Source organism: Rhinolophus ferrumequinum, chromosome 18, assembly GCF_004115265.2.
Source record: "Rhinolophus ferrumequinum isolate MPI-CBG mRhiFer1 chromosome 18, mRhiFer1_v1.p, whole genome shotgun sequence".
Taxonomy (NCBI): Eukaryota; Metazoa; Chordata; class Mammalia; order Chiroptera; family Rhinolophidae; genus Rhinolophus; species Rhinolophus ferrumequinum.
In genome coordinates, this window is record NC_046301.1 from 42,538,851 (window position 1) to 42,560,263 (window position 21,413).

Below are 21,413 nucleotides of genomic sequence, written 5' to 3' on the forward strand. Positions count from 1 at the left end.
AATACTATAATAAATCTGCAGTCCAGGCATGTCCTGCAGGTCACCAGTTTACAGCCTCTGATTTTTTTGTCATGTAACTAAAACATTCTTTGCGTAAAAAGTAAAGTTCACTTGAACCTGGCCAGTAACTTAATTCCACAAATTTCTATGAAAAATATTTTTAATTAATAAAATTTTATTCAATTGTAGTAAACCTCAAATGACACAGTTAATAAAGATAGTAGAAGATAATGTAGGAAAGTCAAAAAGTGTTTATATAATTTTCTTCTTAACTGAGGGTTCTAATTTGATAGGTTAATAGTTAAAATAATCAAGGTGTTATTAGTCTTCTAATGATAAATGTATAATTTTCTTCCATCTGAGTTTCTATGATTCCTTGTTTTTTGTGTGTTTTTTTTTGTTCCTATTAGAGGGTGAATTAATTCCCTCCAAATGAGATAATCAAGGTGTTCAAAATATTTGAACAGATATTAGTCAACATCCCAATAAAAAAAAAAAAAAAGTGGGGGAGTGTCTAGAAAAGTCACCTAATTAGAGATTTCAGCTTCATAGGTATATCTTTAGTCATCTTCCTTCCCAAATATGGAGAATAGAAATTTTAAATTCATACAAAGATTCTCAAGAGTATGTCTCTCTTGAAAATATCTGTTATTTGTTTAATCTCTTCAAAATATAACATGAATAAAGAAATGTTAACCTCCTTGGGTATCAAGAGCAAATAGTACTGAGAAAGCCCATATATTTCTCTTCCATCCACATTGTCCTATCTTCCAAGTTGATCATTTACCCACCAATCCTTGCTTAGCTGCTGCTTCAGACATTTGGATTGCAACCCTGAAAAAGACCAAACTCTTAAGTGATCAGGTTTTCCTAAAAATTTACATATCCCATAACTTTGAAATATTAAGAAATTAAAATCAATTCTCTGTAGTTACAGCTCCTATCTTATAGATTATTTGATACATTGCAGTGAAAGAGTAGAAACATGAGAATATAGGGAAAGAAGATGAGAAAAACATCACTGGGATCCAAATATCTACCTAGCTAATTAACGTAATATGGAGCCGGTGGGGGATCAGGGGAAGAGTTATAAAACACTGCGTGATTGTCCTATGGGAATCTGCCTCCATTTCATAATCCCTGGGGAATATTTCTGAGAAAATGAAGACTTGGGATCACCATCACTTTCTAGCTAAGACCCTTCCATCTTCTTCCTCTAGGAAGAAGGAAGACATACTTGTATGTTAGCTCTCGTCCTACAATCATACAGATGATGCTGTTCTTAGTGAACATCTCCTAGGAAAACATACGAGGTCTGACAGTTAAGTTTGGGAACTTGTTGCAACGATGTTGCTAACCTTTTTGATATCAGAGGGGTTATTCATTATGAATTTGTACCAACTGGACAAACAGTTAACCAACTTTACTATTTGGAAGTGCTGAAAAGGCTGCATGTAAAACCTATACAACCTGAACTTTTCGCCAACAATTCATGGCTCTTGCCTCACGACAATGCATCAGCTCACACGGCACTGTCTGTGAGGGAGTTTTTAGCCAGGAAACAAATAACTGTATTGGAACACCCTCCCTATTCACATGATCTGGCCCCTAGTGACTTCCTTCGTTACCTGAACATAAAGGAAATATCGAAAGGAAGACATTTTGATGACATTCAAGACATCAAGGGTAATACGATGACAGCTCTGATGGCCATTCCAGAAAAAGAGTTCCAAAATTGCTTTGAAGGGTGGACCAGACCCGGCATTGATGCACAGCTTCCCAAGGGGAGTACTTCAAAGGTGACCGTAGTGATATTCAGCAATGAGATATGTAGCACTTTCTCTAAGATGAGTTCACAAATTTAATTGTCTGACCCGTAGTTAGAACTTTTCTCCTTGACACTAGAGTGCTACAAAATAACAATAATTTGGCTTTGGATATCTTACCTTAGGTGCAGACATAGGATTATCCTTGAAAACAGTAGCGTGAGGTACTTTTGTGTCTTTATGCTATATTAGGGACAGAAACAGTGGTAAGTCATTAGAAATGCTATCTATTTCTCATCTCAGCTATTCTTATTTCCTTATTTAAATCATTCCTCACCTCCTCGTCACTCATTTAAATTCTACCCAAATCTCAGGAGCCAGTTCAAATTCCAACTACTTAGTCAATGGCTCTTCCTCCCTCTTTAATCACTCCAACCCCGTTCATTTTCCCTGTACCATATTCTTCTCATTAGTATTACCTGTTTTGCAGGGCACAAATCATATATGAGGAATCAAGTGCCTCGTTATGTGTATGACTTGTTTTCCCACTACTGTTTTGTAAACATTCTTGGGGAAAAAAACTTAAATTTTAGTCTTTTACCCAAAGCAGAGTACCAAGTATGAGGAAATATGCTCAGTAACTACTTGAGTGAATGAATTCTACCATTTACTTCATGAGTGCCTGAATTTATTCCAGGTTTGTTTATGCCTTACCTCCTACAGAAAACTGTGACTAATATAGACCTTATTCTATCTATAATAAATAAGAAAGTAAAATATAATGTATAATAAAATTTTATATCCTCCAAAATCAGCATCTAGAAACAAACTGTCCTTTGAAGGATATAGTTTGTCTTCTACAGCAGAACTACCTATCATTTCTTAACAATTATATAACACTAGAACTATTTGAATAGCAATAAATTAATAGATAATAATTTAATAATGTATAGTATAATAATAATAATAATTTATAGATAGTAAGTAGGCCTTGCTTTCTCAGATGTACCTATGTGCTATGATATCTCAGGATAGCCCAGGGAGCACAGATCTCATTAATGAACCCATAAATTTAGAGACACTATTCACATTGGGCACAAGAGACATTTAAAATCACCAGGGACCATCTGATACTTACAAGGAAATAGGAAGATGATACAGATGTAGGAATCGGTGGTGGCGGAAAATCTGGCTTTTTAATGAGCTAGAGGTAAAAAAAAAAAAAAAAAAAAAAAATCTGTTCAAAGATGGGGCCTTGGAAACAGATGTGCTTAATGGAAAGGCTTAAATCACTTTCAGAAATGGAGAACAGAGGACCCTACTCATGAGAGTAGTTTAAGGCTGTGAGTTCACTTTCTTTTATTTAGGTATACACTTACAATTCAGACGTAAGTCCAATGCCAATAAACCTATGATGAAAATGGCATTCTATGCAGCAGATCAGCACTCTGGTAATAAGTTATCAGCTTTATAGACCTGGTAATTCTGGTTTAGGGGATAAATTTAGGAGTATGCTGGAGAGATCCACATTCTCACATTTTATATTTTCCAAAAGTTTTGCAGAAGAATCTATATTTTATATTGCTATTCACTGATTGCCCAAGAAATAACTGGGCACTAGGGGTTGTGTCTGTCCCTAGCTTTTCCTTAAGGTTAGATTAGAAGTGATATTGTATTTAAGAGAAGTTGCTAACTCACAAAAGAAGCTGGAGGCTCACTGCCCTCTGCTGGTAGATCACGGACATGAAGCTTAATCTGATTTACCTAAAAAGAAAATATTTTAAAATGAAATTATCTGTTTCCTAAGTTCAGCTTCTAAATAGGCAGACCTCTCAATACATGGGAGATCAAGACTAAGATGACACTGAGATACCCGATGGGACATCCCATTGACCCAGCTGCTGTATTCTGCTGTGGTCACAGTTGTCAGACTGGTAAGTTTCCATCAAACACATTATTACCAATGTCATTATCATTATCCCACTTCTGCCAAAATTTCTAAACTTTCAGGATACCAGGACTTATTACACATATTACATATATTGTTATACAAATATATATATATATATAAAACATTGTCTTTACTGGGATATTTCCAAAAGGAGTAAGGAATCAACCTAGAGAGAGAGGGGGAGAGAGACAGGAAGAAGAAGAGGGAGAGGGAGAGGGAGAGGGAGAAAGAGATCTGCCACCTACCCTCCTTGTTCTCTTTATTCTTTTTGCATTTTGTGAACCACAGCAAAGCAGCCTCTGCATTTTAGGGAGACTTTTCTACATTCAACAAAAGGCAAAGAAAAACTTTCTTTCTGAACATGTAGTTACAGAGCCCACCACAATCCTTGCTACATACTCACTAGTGCGATGGATTCGTAAACCTCTGGTGAGTAGAAATGACAAATAGGAGGTCAGGACAAGAGACAGAGAGAATCACACACTGGGGTCCACAGCAAGAACAGTACAAACTATGGTTCACCTCTTGGCGTCGAACAGCCTTCACCGTCTCAGGTTTCCTCTTCTGTCTGCGTGGTCTGGTGCCCATGGTAGACAGTGGCCTGTAGGTGAAAGTATAGCATACACATTGACTTAGCAACTCCTTCGCCATGAGGGGGAAACTCAAAAGGAGTTTGCCAGATTCCTTTGCCCACTTTATCATCCTTCACTATTGACTGTGTTTCCATCTGCGTGATAGGACATTCTTCGGGTTTCCATGTCCTGTAATTCATAATCACCACCACAGGGTTGTAAAGTAGAGCACAGGGAATATAGTCAATAATATTGTAATAACTACATACAGTGTCAGGTGGGTACTAGACTTATTGAGGTGGGCACTTTGTGAGGAATATAAATGTATAATCACCATGTTGTTTTGTACAGCTGAAACTAATAAAAATGTCAGAAAAATAATGAAAGCACGACCACTAATTTTCTTTTTGATTCTCTCACAAAGCCCCTATTCTTAATAATGATGGTAATGAATTCAACTTTTATCTAAATTATTATATTTAATTAATGATTTATTTTATTCATTCAATATTTATTAACAGCCGACTGCGGATGAATAAGTCAATCTTTAAAAAAATGTAAGAAAGATACCACAGTGTCAAGACCATGTTTGAAAGACTGATCTATCTAGGTACAATCAAGTCTCCATAACTTGCTTTGTATGACTTTGACATGTTTATTAACCTCTCTGAGCTTCTGTCTCCACATCAGTAAAAATGTGAAGTGCCTGACTTTGCGGGATTGTTGTAAAATTAATACATAACATCTTTTCATCTATAAAATACAAACAATAGTTACTAGCTGCTGATGTTCTTGTGAAGATTAAATGAGGTAATGTATGTAAAAGGACTTAGCATAGTGCTTGCCATAGAGACAGTGATCAATAAATGTTAGATATTATATACTTACAGTGCAAAATGTTTAATAATGAGATCTATTAATCTTATTGTTAATTACAAATACAGTGATTAACAGAAGAAAAAGACATGTCTTGCTGTGAAGGATTTCCCAGCACAAGACATATCCAGCCTCTCGTCCAAGAAAAACATACCTGTACTTATTTCTGAGTATTTGAAGTAAACTAAAATTAAATTTGAGAATCTAGGTCACATGCTTCAATTTAAAGTAAATTAGAAGTCAAAAGTTTCAAAGCAATTCACTGATATGTGGGATATAAAACTGAAAGCACAAAAGGAACAAGACAAACAAAAAAAAAACCCAAAAACTCATAGGCACAGACCGCAATTTAGCGGTTACTGGGAGGTAACGGAGAAGTGGGGTAGTAGAGGGTAAAGGGGGTTAGGAGAACTGACTCTGGGGGGTGAGCACACAGTGTGCTATGTAGATGATGTATTATAGAATTGTACCCCTGAAAACTATGCCATTTTACTAACCACTGTCACCCCGATAAATTGAAAAAAAACAAAAAACAAAAACCTCTGGACTTTCTTCTGCTTCCCTCTGGTGCTCTGGAACCTGATTACTACAGCAAACACCACAAATATGACCGCCACAGGGAACAGCACCCCAACCACAATGGAGAAGTCTGCAACAAAGAGAACCCAGGCCTAGTGAGGATATGGGAAATTCACAAACACACACCACACACTTGTCCTCATTTCTTTATTGAGCACAAATTCCAACTATCTTTTCCCCAGATAACATGCATGCCCCGGAAAACTTCTCATAGCCAGTAAAATGAAAATTTATTTTAATCATGATTATTATAATATTATTTAGATAGAGGAAATAAAGGGGAAATCTCTATGGAAATCTAAAGCAAGTGCTACTAAGAGCTTTTAGAAGGGATGATGTTTGTAATCATTGGAAAACGAATGGTTGAGATATTAGATAGAACATGAAGTCAGGAGGCTGGCAGAAGAGTAGTGAAACATTGTCAAAATTCATCCTTGGAATAAAACAGGGAAAAAGTAACTGAAGCTTTGAAATCATACTCCAAGGAGCGGAAACGTCAGTAAGAGAATTGATAGAGACATAACTGAGTGTTCTACTGATGTTTGTTCTATATCGCCAATTACTATGGAGAGAAAAGAAATTATGTGACCCTGTACGTTGGGGAACGGATGGAACCAATTTCCTGGGTCTATATGGTGTTTTCTCTTTTACCTACTAACTTAATTAATACATGTAATCTCAATCTTTTGTTATTTCAAATATTCGTTTCTCGTATAACAGTCAGAAACCACAGAGACCAGGAGATATAAATTTGAAGAGCAATTCAAACAGCTCTACTCTCTAATTACAGAGATATAACAAGATTAATTTTTGTATAAATGCAAGAAAAGTTCACAAGTGTGAACACACAGACAGGGGTAGATACATCAGAAGTTGAATTCTAGGTAAGAAAATAACAGCAGTTCAAATACCTAATTCTCCACCCTCTATAAAAATTAAAAGAATTGCAGGAATATAGGAAGTAAAGGGATTTAGGTGAATGGAAACAGAGTCAATTATAGCTCCAAACATTAGAAGTAAATGCTATTCTTTCTTGGGAAGTCTAATAAAGAATCAACAATTAAAAAAAAAAAATTAGCCCAAACTTCAGTAGTAGATATTATTCTTTCTTGGGAAGTTGACAGAGAATCTGATCTTGGGACAGACGATTCATTCAGGCCCATCCCCACCCCTTGTGTATATAAAACAAGAGTGGTTCATGGCTCAGGACAAAGCCCTGAGAACTCTCTAGAAACAACGGGGAATGCAAGAGCATGAGAAGCAGCACAGAGGCTAATCGCAGATACCCATACTAGATCAGAGAAAGAAGGGGGAATCAAAGAGAGAGTGAATGCAGAGGAAAAGCAGCTCCCTCAGGAAGTTAATGATACGAAGACCTCTCTTCTCGTGGCAAAGTACTCTCCATCATGGCAGCTAGAGGTGAGGATCCCCACTCTGGCTGCTTCCCACCATGATGTCCTGTAAAAACATACACTGATCTGCGGATAGAGCTCAAAGCCAGATCTATCAGGAAAGGATTCGGTAGGTACAACGGGCACACAAACATGCAACGAGAACCCATGTAAGCTAATTCAAATTAACCTAATCTCATATTCAACAAAAGATCACATACTCTGAGGAGAAACAGCACAATGACGTACAAGAGACGGAGTGAAAAAACAGAACAGTCAAACTCAAAAGAAATAGAGATCATTCAGAGAACAGAATTAAACCCACAAAAATAATCCGCCATATCCTTAGAGAGGTTTATGGGGATGTTATATCTACACATTAAGTCAACGCTGCTACGAAAATGGAACAATTATAAAGCAAGAAAATTTAGGAGATTAAAATAAGTTTACAAACATAAAATTTGAGGAAATATTTTTGTTATGTGGAGTGAAAATATAAGGACGCAGAAAATATGACTAAAAGTTGTTAAAGCGTTTTGAAGATGAATATTATGGATTCAGTAGCTACAGAACAGGAATTCTAAGAGGAGAGAAAAGAGGTAAATCAATCTTATGTTACGTGAAAGGAAAGCTTAGGAAAGAAGGGGCATTTTCTCAGGTTAGATGTGTAATGTTACCTACGAAAGACCATTGAGGAGTCATCACAGTTGGGAGGAGCCCAGCCTTCTTTACACTGACACTGGAGCTCGTGGTCACACACCTGGGGGAGGGGAGGAATTATCCTGTCAGTTTCCACACCAGACTAACCACCAACCCAATTAAGTCCATTCTGAAAAAGGAATAACCCCTGTCCGGTGGCTTTTAGCTATCTACATAACATATGAATCAATAATAGGAATTTCAGTACGTACCAGGTTCTTAGACAAACTTTTTCATTGAAACAAATGACTGAGCGGTTAGGCAAACTTAATAATTTTAATCATTTCATGCTAAAACTTCACATCATCAAAACTGACCTAAAATTACATAAGTTTCAGCCAGCTTGGTGAAACACTGTCAAAACTTACAGCATGTCCTTTGCACTTAAATGAACAATTAGTTGATCTGTAGGCTGTCTCGATATCCACACATTCTGCATTAATGCAAATCTGAAAGTGAGGTGAAAAACATGAAGTTTACACTAATGTCCATTGGCGTCAGCTCTACAAATTGTTAACGTTTTGGAATTTAGTCTTATATTATTAATCACTATGCTGTTATCAAACTTACCTTTTTTATTATGGAAATCAGCATTCTTTTGAATATAGGAAGGTAGGATCTAGACAATTTTTATAATAAAATATTTAGAAAGCCCTCTTTAAAGATTTCCTTACTTCACTTCGTTCCTTAGGGGTCACTCCCTTAACCCAACTCTTCAGTCCAACACTTAAGACTGATATTTACGACTGAGCTGAGCATTGCACATGATATAAGGTACCCATTCAAACAAAACTATTATGGAAAACATGTCAATATCACATCATTTGCAATATTTAAAAAATATGATTTGTGTAAACTTAAATATCATTGTTATTATTCTCTTTATTATTATCAGTGTAACGACCATTCATTAATAACCTATCAATTTGAGGGCAATAAAACTCACCTAAGTTTAATAACTTAGCTAAACACATAATAAATAGGTACTTATTAAACAATATTGAAGGAATAAACGCAGGCAGGCATAAATCAATGACATAGTATTACTTTGAAAACTGTTCCTATGAAACACAAGGAGGCATTGAGAAATAAAACAAAAAAACAACACTAAACATTTTGAAGAAGAAAACACAGTTTCAACTTACCTTATTGTTTCCACACTTCGTTCCGTTGGCTACCATGCCTATTTCTTGACTGTTGTTACCAGGATCAAATGTTTTACATGTCAGGAACGTTATTACACGTCCTTTCCAGGGCAAATTATCCGACCCACCTTGACAGAACAACTTGCCACACATGGCATCCCTGAAGAAAAGCCAAAATTTGTTGTATTTGAAATACCAGGAGCCAAGTTGCAGTTTTATATAAACATAAACCAGCTCCCTAACTATCAATGTTTAATTAATGGTATTTTTCCCTATAGCAGAGGCTCCTCCTTGTCTTTCAAATCAATTTCCCCCCTTATTCTTCAGTAAAAGAACCATTGAATATTGGTAAGGCACATTGTTCCTATTAAAAAAAAGACCACACACAGTCATTTCTCAGATTCTCATGCAGCTACTTTTGGCCAATTGCCTACGTTCTGGCTACTGGGAAGGAAGCAGAATCTTAAATGCAAATTCTTCAGGGTGGCCGTACATGAGGGAGCGTGTCCTTCTCCTGATTTTTTGTTTGTTTGTTTGTTTGTTTCTTCCTTTTTGCTTATTGGAAAGTGATGGCTGGAGCTGGAGAAGCCAACAGAGACGGAGACAAACAATTGGGAATGGAGGTCATATATTTGATGAAGCTAGAAGATATGAGGAGGATAGCTTTCTGCCATCATGGACGGCACCTAGGAAATCAGATTCTATCCTGTTTCAGCTAACATTCCTTATCTATGTTCAGGAATTGCGCAGAATAATTCTCTCAGCTATGGTTGTGTCGATATAAAACTGAGCCTTGAATACTCCAAGGCATTATGTGGGGTTACAGAAAGGACTGTCTACCTGAAAATACAGATGAAACTGCTCAGCGCTCAATAAAACCATTCTCTTACCACCAAGGTGAATAAAGACGACGTCAATTGAAATTATAGGCAATTTTAGGGAATTCAGAGGGCTGTGAAAAAGTATACTGAGAATAGATAGAATCAGATCCTCTTGATGTCTTTGGTGATTGTTAGAAAATAACGATTGAAGAGTAGAGGAAGACATGCATTGTCTCCAAACCTGAGACAATGACTCTTTTAGGTGAAGACTTATAAGGAAGATTCTAGGGTACAGGGAATTCCAAGCTTAATCCGCTATACACCATGACTCTTAAGATGTGACTAGAAAGGCAGCCTGTGGGAAGAGTTTAATGTTTGTGCTTCTAGCTGTGGAAATTATCCAGTGCTCATATAAACGGTGATATGGGACAATGATGTGTGTACATGCTATAGAGAAAAGATGGAACTACCGTACTCTCTTTCCCCACTCACTAGCTCTCATACTACATAGTGCCCATTTCTCCCCCATATATTTCCTTTTACATATGTTTCCCCTTTTGATTCTGCCCTGATTTCCTATAAAGGAGAGACCACAGGATATGACTGTCCATCCTTTAGGCCCAAACTCCCCAAGAGATGACCCTATATCCAAAATACAGTTTGTTTGGTAATATCTATTATCTGGAAAAATTAGTGTTTAGTAGAAAAACTTTGTTCAACCTCTTGTTATACATTATGTTGTATGTGTAAAATTTGGACCAGGTACTGGGAATTTAATCTATTATAATTTGAATTTTAAACATCATCTTAAAATGGCAAAATTGAAACAAAACTTAAAGAAAAATCTCAAGTTCATTGCATATAATATTCTATGATTTTTCAAGAATATCAATACACAAACTAAAACAAATTCTTCAGGTGAATTGTCAATTATTTCTCTTACTGTACTTTTTCTTTATGTAATACCATGGCAAGTTTAAATAAAACTGTATAAGCATAGTATTAGTTATTTCTCTGAACAGATAAATATTTCTCTGAACAGATACATGTATTTCTCATATGGAAAAGCACCCAAAATATCCTGGAAAAATCAATGGATACATTTCCAGACAGGCCCATTCAACTTGCATGTTCCACCTCAAACATTCATTCTATTTGACAGTGACTGTACTTGGTATCCTTTGGAACACCCACTACAAGGGACTTGAAAAAAGGAATCAATTCTTTCTTGTCTTAGCTCAGTGCCTAGCTTAAAATATGGCACATAGTCACTCAATGAATATTTATCAAATGAATGATGTCCAAATTCACTTCCTCTTTAAATGGAAAAAATCAGAACGTGTGGCTGGAAGTGAATAATGTCCCTAGTCTGTGGGGCAGGAAGGTTCAAACAATAAGGCCACTTACTTTGCTTTACAGGGAATGCGTGTGTCGTCCACTTTGCGACAGTACCCATACTTTGACCCACCTTCGTTCCTGCTGTAACATGACTTATCTGCAACCTCAGTTCCTGGATGAGGCATGATCAGCAAAGACACATTTGCAAAGAAAGAAGATAGAAAGCTCAATGCTACAAAGGATTAATAAAATATACAACCAGCATGAGAAATACTGTTTTAACAAACAGTCATGTGTTGCTTAATGACAGGGATACATTCTGAGAAATGGGTCATTAGGTGATTTCCTCGTTGTGTGAACATCACAGAGTGCACTCACACAAACCTAAATGGTCTAGCCTACTACACACCTAGACTATATAGGATAGTCTATTCCTCCCAGGTTACATTGCACAGCTGTACAGAAGTATTTTCTTTCTTTATATCCTTATTCTACATGTTTTTTAAATTGACTTTTTATTTGCTTTTTAAATTTTTTGTTAAAAACTAAGACACACACACACACGCTGGCCTAGGCCTACACAGAATCAGGGTCGTCATCATCACTGTCTCCCACCTCCACATCTTGTCCCACTGGAAGGTGTTCAGGGCCAAAAACACGCATAGAGCAGTCTTCTCCGATGGTAACACTGCCTTCTTCTGGAATTCCTCCCGAAGGACCTGCCTGAGGCTCTCCTTGAGGAGGTGTCACTCTTTTCAGAAATATGTCCAGTGGTTTGCTTGGTTTCTTTTTCTCATCACAGATTTGCTTGTAAGCAGGTAATGTCCCATGAACTTCCCCAGCCTTTCGGTGGTAGGGTCCATGTTTTCAAACTTTTTAGGGAGCTTGTAGAGGTCTACAAAAGTGTCTGCTAAACCCTTTACTGTGAATTTTCTAGGGGATTCTTCTTTTTCTTCTCTTGCCTCTTCCTTTTCTCTTTTTCAGCAGTTTCCTTTTCTCTTGCCTCTTCTTTAACTGTGTGCTCCTGTTCTAGTTCTAACTACTCCTCATTAGTCTAGTACTGGTTGCCATCTCTGCCACAGCCTCATTGATTATTGCAGCCTCCTCATCCTTGGCAAATCCTCTGAAGCTGTGGACGAACCTCTTGAGTGTCTTCTTCCAGATGCCATCCATACACTCCCTGGTGACATCACCCCAAGTCCAAGCAAGGTTCTGGATGCAATCACAGATGGAATCCTTCCAGAATTGCATCAGTGTCTTCCTCAGTTGCAGCAAAGGCCTGGGCAAAGGTTCCCCTCAGGTAGGAGGCCATAAAAGCTGCTACAACTCCTTGATCCATTGGTTGGATCAAAGAGGTGGTGTCTGGAGGGAGAAACACCACTTTGATATAGGGATGCAGATCACCCATAAAAGGAGGCTGTCCAGGAGCGTTACCAACAATAAGCAAAACCTGGAAAGGTATGCTATGCTCCAAACAGCACTTCTCCATTTCACGGGCACAGCAATTCAGGAGGGCGTCTTGGAGGAGGAGCTGGGTCATCCATGACTTCTTGTTTCTCCTGTAGGACACTCGCTACATGTACGTATTGACACCCCTGAAGGCCCTGGGTTCTCACTGTGCCAGATCACAAAGGGTTTCCATTTGTAGCCTGAAACAATACCCCCAAGCAAGACTGTTACCCTGTCCTTAAAAGCCTCGAAACCTGGCATTGACTTGGTCTCCTTATGGATGAGATTCTTTTCAAGCATCAGTTTTTAGAATAGGGATGTTTCATCCATATTGAATACTTGCTTTGGCGAGCAATTTTCCTCCACATCCAGCTTATCTAGAATTTCCCAAAAGTCTTCAGCTGCCTTCACATCAGCACTTGCAGACTTCCCACTCACTTTCATATTATGTAATGCATAACGAACAATTCTTGAATCACTTAAATCATCCAGAGCTAGCAGTAAATTCAACCTCATAGGTAGGTCCAACTTTTATTTCAACATTATTGCAAACGAACTTCTTGCTTTGGCCATGATCATCATGATGCTCAGAGGGACACTCTTCTGTGTCTGGTCTTCAATCCAGGTCATTAGAAGTTTCTCAATGTCTGATACGGGCCCTTCTCAAATTTTTGTTCGTCTCACTGACTTCAATGAAGCTGATCTTTTAACAGCTTCTGTCACTTTGTTTTTGTTCTTCAAGATTGTATCTACAGTGGAATGGGGAGTGCCTGACTGGCGAGCAATAACCATCACTGATTTTCCACTGTCATAGCCCTTAAGCACTTTTTAATTTATTTCCAGGTCAGTCATTTGAGGTGCCCTTTTACTGTCACAATTAGCAGTGGATTTAGTACCTTAGGGAACATGATGAAGAAACACATGAGATGAAATCAAGCACAAGAGAAAACAATGCTATTAAGAGACATGATAAACGTGAGATATATGAGGCTGCTGGCATATGAGGCCTGACCTGACATATTGTTTTACAGTAAACTTGTTTTTTTTATAAGTAGAAAGGGTACACTCAAAAATAATAATAAATAGTATAGTAAATGCATAAAGTAGTAATATAGTCATTTATTATTATTATCAAGTATTACGTACTGTACATAATTGTATGAGGTCTGACAATTAGGTTTGCAAACTTGTTGCCATGATATTGGTAATCTTTTCTAATATCAGAGTGATTATTCATTATCAATTTGTACCAACTGGACAAACAGTTAACCAAGTTTGCTATCTGTAAGTAGTGAAAAGGCTACATGAAATAGACGACCTGAACTTTTTGCCAACAATTCATGGCTCTTGTATCACGACAATGCACCAGCTCACACAGCACTGTCTGTGAGGGAGTTTTTAGTCAGTAAACAAATAACTGTATTGGAACACCCTCCCTACTTACCTGAGCTGGCCCCCATTGACTTCTTTCTTTACCCAAAGATAAAGGAAATATTGAAAGGAAGACATTTTGATGACATTCAGGACATCAAGAGTAATACAACGATAGCTCTAATAGCCATTCCAGAAAAAGAGTTCCAAAATTGCTTTGAAGGGTGGACTAGGTGCTGGCATCGGTGCATAGCTTCCCAAGGGGAGTATTTCCAAGGTGACCGTAGTGATATTCAGCAATGAGGTATGTAGCTCTTTTTCTAGGATGAGCTCGCAAACTTAATTGTCAGTCCTTATATGTGCTATATTTGTATACCAGTGATAGTATAGTAAGTTTGTTTACACCAGCGTCTCCACAAACTCATGAGTAATGCATTGTGCTATGATGTCACAATGGCATTGTGTAATAGGAATTTTTCAGCTCCATCCTAATCTTGTGGAACCACCATCATATGTGCATTACATTGTGGACCAAAACGTCATTGTGTGGCACAGGATGTAATCCCATTGACCATTCTCAGAAATGTAGATTGCAAAATTTGATATCAAGATTGCTGGCTGGAATTGAAAGCAATCTTTTAAATATTCTATTTTTGAATAATGGCTATCTAAGTATTTGGAAACAGCTGGACGATTTGCTGAAGGTGAAAAGAGAAATCTATATAAATATGAAGATTTGGCCAGGAGAGCCACAGTTACTGTGTTTCCCTGAAAATAAGATCTAGCCAGACAATAAGCTCTAATACAAATTTTAGAGCAAAAATTAATATAAGACCGGTATTATATTATATTAATTATATTATATAAGACTGGGTCATATATTATAGTAAAATAAGACCAGGTCTTATATTAATTTTTGCTCCAAAAGACGTATTAGAGCTGATTGTCCAGCTAGGTCTTATTTTCGGGGAAACATGGTATTATATTAACAGCCCATGGCAGATATTGGAACGTTATCCTGCTGCTATGTGCTACTGTGACAACTACATACTATGCTTAGTCAAACTTCTGCTCCGTGCAAGGCAAGAGTGCTAAGCATCACATATTTAACTTCTCTTTGGATCTTCTTCAGGTCCCCATCAGGTAAACGGAACATGGTGGTTAAGAGCTAAGGCGTTAAGTAAGACTAAGCAGCTGTGTGACCTTGGGCAAGTGCCTTAACCTCTCAGTTTGCTCTGCAGTAAAATGAAGATATATAATAGCACCTACTTCATAAAGTTGTTGTGAGAATTAAATGATTAATATATGTGAGCCTCTCAGAACAGTAGTAAGTGACTGAGAAATATTAGCCATTCTTATTATCATTCCATTTTATCAATAAGGAAATGAAAAATCGTATTGAATAAGTCACAGAGAAAGATGAAAAACCAGACTTAACACTCAGTTCTGAATCTAAGACCTATGCTCCTTTTCTAAGGAGGATGCTTCTCTTAAATATCAATGAATAACATGGGGAAAATTTGAATCTAGTCTTTCAAAAAACAACAAACTAGGTTAATGAAAAATCTATGAAGGTATTACAGTGGTTTCAAGAAAATTATTAAACATGTTATAATAATTTGTAAACTCAAACCATTTGAAATGAATTATGTATTTCAATGTTCAGGATGATAACATGAGTTTATTATCATATTTTCTTCATTATTTGTATCTACACATAAGTGACATTTATTAGTTTCTTATTATAATAAAATATCCACACTGAAAAACTGAGTAATTAGGCATGAATAATTTGGAAAAAGCATATTCCTAATCCCAAACTTCAGAGGTACTACAGCTAATATAGCAGAAAAGCATCATTCGTATACCTGGTATCACACAGCTTCATAAATTACTTTTTCCCAATTCACAATATATGTGCCCTTTTCCCAGGTATTAAATATTCTATAGTATAGTTGTAAGAAATCATTGGATAGCTGCACTATAATTTATTTGACTAATCCTTATTCATAGACTTGGAGGTGTTTCCCAATTTTCCACTATTATTTTTTAAAAGTGCTGGGTGAAAATATTTGTAAATAAATATTCTTGGGTACAATTCTTAGCAAAAGGAGTGCACTTATTTTACGTTATACACGTATGTGCATTTTTCCAAATTCTCTCTGAAAAGATTGCTTAAGTCACATTCTTACCAGCGTATATGAAACTAGATGTTTTGTCACATTCTCATCAACACTAAGCATTAACTGTAATAGAGCTGTGCCAATTGGACAAGTGTAGATTAACTTGTTTTCACATGTTTTCCACTGTATATTGCATTTGTTGATACATTCGTAGTATCAAGCTTTGCCCTTAAATTGTGTCTCAGCCCAGCCTTGACTGACACACAGCGTGTTACTGAGGAATTTTTCTAGGTTCTTGTCCATTTATTTCCAAGGTTTCTTTCATTCTGGGTGTGTTGTGAATCAATAATTTCTGTTGCTTTCCTTGATCTTCTCTTTTGCATATTGTCATAAATTGTGAAAAGTTTCTGGTATGTGACAACCCTCTTCAAATACTTTTAGGAATATGTATTTTCCCTATTTAAAAAAAAATGCCTTCAGCCATTTAAGTAGGAATCTAGAAGTGTAGCCGAAAAAGCTATGAAAATTAAATACATATATATATATATCAGATCCTATCCAGGAAGTCCAAAGAATTGATACTTTTAAAATTGCCTTTCTAATCTAGTTAGTTAGAACAATTTAAATTTTGATTTAGAGTTTTTGGAGATTTCTAAATTATGCTTTTATTTTTAAAATTTTTTATGGTATAATTAGAGAATATGGCCTCTAGAATTTTGGTATTACGGACAAAAGGAACATTAAAGAGCTTTCACTTTTCCTCATTGCTCCTCTGTATTCCCAGAGTTGTCCTTTTTTTCCCCTCCCCCTTTCCTTACTCTCTGTCCATTCCTATAACCTCTACACACACACACACACACACACACACACACACATGCACACACACTTCCTTATCAGAGAAGGATCTTGGTTAGGGTTGCCAGATAAAATACCAAACACCCAGTTAAATTTCAATCTCAGATAAACAAATAATTCTTTTAAAAATATGAGTTTGCCTCAAATATTGCATGAGACATACTAACACTAAAATAAAGTTGTTATTCTAAAATTAAAGTTCACTAGGTCACTCTTTTTTTATTTGCTCAATCTAGCAACCCAAAAATTGACCTTAAGTCCTAAAATGCTCTTATCCAGGATTTTGAGCAGTTGCACAATTTCTAAGAAAGAAGAATGGGACAGAATGTTTCTTTAACTATGGTTAAGCTCTGTCATCTAGAATAATACGATTTTCTTTTTTTCTGTATATGCATAGAGAGAGGCAGGAATGCCAGCACTGGGGTTTGTCCTCTTACCTGGTCCCCAAAACTCGGCGCACTGCTCCTGCAGAGTGGGGCACAGACCCACCAAGCAGTAGCCCTTTCCATTCTGGCAAGGGAAGCCATTGACTCGGAATCGGTCCTTAGGGCAAATACCAGATTCACCATCACACATTTCCGGCAGGTCACACTCGTCTTTTGCTGGTCTGCACACCGTACCAGGCTTTTTAAACTGTAGGAAAATAACAAAGGAGAGAAGACTTTTTCCACCCGATTTACCCTAAAATGTCAAATGAATACAAATAAGATTTTCTCTTTAGCCCTTTATCGGCAAGGTGTTTCAAGGCATCATTTTATTCTAGTTTACATTTGCACTGTCTCCTATTATATCACTTCTATTGACTTTGACCAATGCCGTAAGTCATTAAGCAATCAATATTTCTGAAGTTGTAGAACAAACACTAAGGAAATATCAATGAGAAAAATACAGAAGAAAACCAAGCAACATCCTAGATGTGAGGAAGGCAGTTATTTCTCTCTTTGTTGAACACAACTTTGTCAAGATTTTCAAGGAGATTTTAATCTGCAAATTCAGGATTTATTGGTAACATGGATCTTACATTATGAAGGAAGGTAAGTTTATAAGCACCAGATCAACATGCTCTCAGACTTTCCCAGGCATCACATTTCCTAATCCTTAATTCCTTTTATTGTATGTTGAGATATTTCAACTTATTTCTTCCTGTGGAATGATTTATCATGAGGGAGAAATAACCAAATATTCATTTGATTTATTAGTTCCATTGTCATCTACTTCTACAAATTGTGCTCTTATTTCCTCAGAGAAACCTTAGTAGTAAAACAAATTCTGCCATTCACACAAATCTGAAGAGGCCTGTATGGCCATTGGAAGCACATCTTTCACTAGTTGAAAAAACTTTCAATATCTTTATGATGGTGACGGAATAAAATCCAAATTTTAATTGGAGCATATGAGACCCTCCAAATGCAACCCACGCTGCTCCAGCCAGACTAGCTTTCTTACCAGCGGTCACACAAACTGTGCTTATCATCTTCGGTTCTCTTTCTATTTTTAATCTCAGCCTCCACATGTGGAAATTTTTTTCCTCTTTCTGTCCACTTTTCTAAAATCTATTCATTATTTTCCAGACTAATTGAAAGCCTCATTTTCCATGAAGATGCCTCCTGACTTCTTTCATGCACACTGTTGCTTCTTTGGTCCACATGTGGTGGGGAAAGAGGCCTGAACTTGGATTTGGAGGATGTAGGTTTGAATCTCGGCTCTGCCAGTGGCTAAGTGCGTAAACTTAGAAAATGGATTTAGTCTCTGAAAATCCTTTTCCCCATCTCATATTTACTTCACAAGGTCATTATGAAAATTAAGTGACACTGTAAGTACCAAGTACTACACAGAGAACATACGCCATTAAAATATCTACCTGAGCATTTAATCAGACATGTTTTCATCTGTTTCAGGTAGGTATATCATTACTGTAAGGAAGTAACAAGTTCTTTAAGGCCAAAGAAAGCTTTTTTTTTAAATCTTCCGCAATCTCTAACAAATAGCACTCAATAAACACTTTTTGAATACTACTTAAGTTCTCAAATTTTCTTCCTTTTGGCATCCTTTCTTTCTTCCTGAAATTAAAAAAAAAAAAATCTATCCAAAACACTACCTATAACCCAGTATGTCATCTATAGACTCCTTCTACAAACAGTTACTGAACATTTAAAATACATGAAATTCTGCGCTAGGTGAGCATGTCATTCCCATGCCTGCCCTTAAGATTCAATTAACAAAGGAGATAGACACATAAACAAATAATCATGATATAGAATTCAATGCAACAGTGGAATGTAAAATACTGAACTCTAACTTGAAGGGAAAGTCAAAAAGCCCCACTGAGAAATAACACAGCTTCCTCATTTTATGTCTTCCTTCTACAAATTTCACCCTGAAGTGACTTCAAAGGTTGAAGATAAGAGAGCTCCCATGTTATTCAAAATAAAAGCTTTCCTACCAAACCCATTATTAAAGGAATATGTGCCCAATTATGAGATTTGGTCCAAGAAGACTGTGGCATCTCAAGAAGCAGGAGGTTGGAGGTGACAGTATTGGCTTTGGAACCGGTAGTATTTAGAGATTGACATTTAGTGACTTGATTGTCTTTATATTTTCTGTTCTGAGCCTCTGTTCCCTCAAAAGCAAAATGAGATAATAATATCTACGTCAAAGGGGGTGTTGGAGGATCAAACAGCCCACGTTTGTTATGTACTCAATGAGGGCCTGACAGGTGGTAGGTAGCATTATTGTACAGACAGAAAAATACTACTTTGCCTATTTCATTTCACATAACCCCTGAGATTTCAACACAGAAAAAATAAAGGGTAATCATCGTTATGAAGATAGAATAAAAGAGTCTTACCTGGCACTTTTCACAGCATTCTCCTAATGCACATTGAAAACCTGCTTTGATTTTGCATGTTTTAGCATCACAGCAAATGTTGGTACATTCCTAAGAAATGCCAGAAACAAATGTAAATGCTGAATTACTTTTGGTCTCATTTTGGCACAATTCATAACATAGTTTATTCATCACACAGACCTTCCTTTGGTGTAGTAGGAAAACAACTGTCAGGAAAATAAAAGATAAAACAAAGCTTAACATTAGGAAAACTGAGATTTGGGAGCAACTAAGGGTACGTTATTTATCTGAATTCTAATTACATTTCTAAAAAAATTGAATATATTTTCTAGTTCCCCCCGTCTTCCACGGTAATATTGAAAAAGATCTATTTTGCGTAAAATATAAGAGCAAACAAAAGAAAAAAGGAGTTTTTCAAAAAAATAAAATTCATCTAAATAGATAAAAAACATAATTAGTTCAACTAATCAGTTTTGTACCTATCCAGTAGTAAATTTAATCTCTAAAATATGTAACTGAAAACATAGTTCTAAAAATTCAGTTCTTTATTGAATTGCGACATTTAATTCTTCAACTCTGTGTAAAGCAATATATTTTGTTTTGTACTCACTACCTTGCTTCTGAGAAATCAGACAACTTTCTGATTGTAGCTGTTTAGATTCCCAAAGAGGAGTGATATGTTTAGAATTACAACATTTACGGTTAAAACTCTTGTGCTTATGTCATCTGGCAAAGAGTCCTCTTTCTCATGGAATGAATAAATTTGTAATCCTATTTTGCAATTACTGAGACGCTGACCCCCTGAGAGATTGACATGTCACTAATATTAATTGTTCATAAGATGGGGGCAAAGGTACCATTCAGAATCCTGGTGGCCCTGTGAACAAGGTGGGACCAGGTCAGACACTTCTAATGGTAACAAGTCCTGAGTCACAAAGAGATGTGCTAAATCCCAGTGCAGGTGGATCCCGGAGTACCAAAATAAAAGATCTAAATCCCTATATTGACTCCTTTATGTACCAGCTCAGTAACCTTGGGTAAGCTATTTACACTCTCTGAGCACCATCGAAGTGTTGTCTCTAAAGTAACCGCTCAGGAAGTTATAGGCACATGAGAAATGTGAAGTACTTCTGATAGAATGGAAGGGAGGAGTACATAAAGCCCCAGGTGGTGAGTGGGACTTCAAAATAAGCCAGGGACAACAGACTTCACAGGTCCTCAAGAAGGTCCGTTAAGCAACGCAGTGTCATTGTTCAAAAGGCTGGCCTGACAAAGATCGACAAATGGATATGTACAGAAATCACAAGAAACATGCAATTTTGTAAGGAACCACCCTATATCATTTTATAGTTTATCTTCTCAGCAACTGAAAACCAAACTAGACTTTTTTAGACAGGACTTGGTAGTACCTCAGAAGTCCCACAATCACAGTCCTCTCCCATTTCTACCATCAGGTTCCCACAGATCGGAGTAGATATGATATCAGTAGGCAATGGAGCATTAAAGAGGCAATTTGATAATTTATCTTCAAAAAACTTGTCATAGCTGACACGGCTGCAGGAACTGAAGTCTGTAGGTATATAGAAACTGTGAAGACAAGGAAAGAGAAAAGAGAATGAGGTCATACTG

General features: G+C 36.8%; 1 protein-coding gene across 3 annotated transcripts in view; it reads right to left on the reverse strand.

The window, feature by feature from the left end:
* Positions 1-290: 290 nt before the first annotated feature.
* The window catches only part of ADAM28 (ADAM metallopeptidase domain 28), a 50,065-nt gene continuing 28,942 nt past the window's right edge, over positions 291-21,413 (reverse strand). For 2 of the 3 annotated variants that reach the window (XM_033134542.1, XM_033134541.1), the window contains exons 12-24: positions 21,194-21,371; positions 19,785-19,874; positions 17,374-17,569; positions 11,208-11,310; positions 8,980-9,139; positions 8,203-8,283; positions 7,817-7,895; positions 5,706-5,814; positions 4,240-4,318; positions 3,465-3,530; positions 2,905-2,970; positions 1,947-2,009; positions 291-834 (exon numbers count right to left, since the gene is read on the reverse strand). In XM_033134542.1, the coding sequence (XP_032990433.1) occupies positions 814-834; positions 1,947-2,009; positions 2,905-2,970; positions 3,465-3,530; positions 4,240-4,318; positions 5,706-5,814; positions 7,817-7,895; positions 8,203-8,283; positions 8,980-9,139; positions 11,208-11,310; positions 17,374-17,569; positions 19,785-19,874; positions 21,194-21,371 (1,291 nt within the window). In that variant the 3' untranslated portion in view covers positions 291-813. Of the gene's footprint in view, positions 835-1,946; positions 2,010-2,904; positions 2,971-3,464; positions 3,531-4,239; positions 4,319-5,705; positions 5,815-7,812; positions 7,896-8,202; positions 8,284-8,979; positions 9,140-11,207; positions 11,311-17,373; positions 17,570-19,784; positions 19,875-21,193; positions 21,372-21,413 lie in introns of all 3 variants that reach the window. The other variant, XM_033134543.1, reaches the window with a different exon arrangement.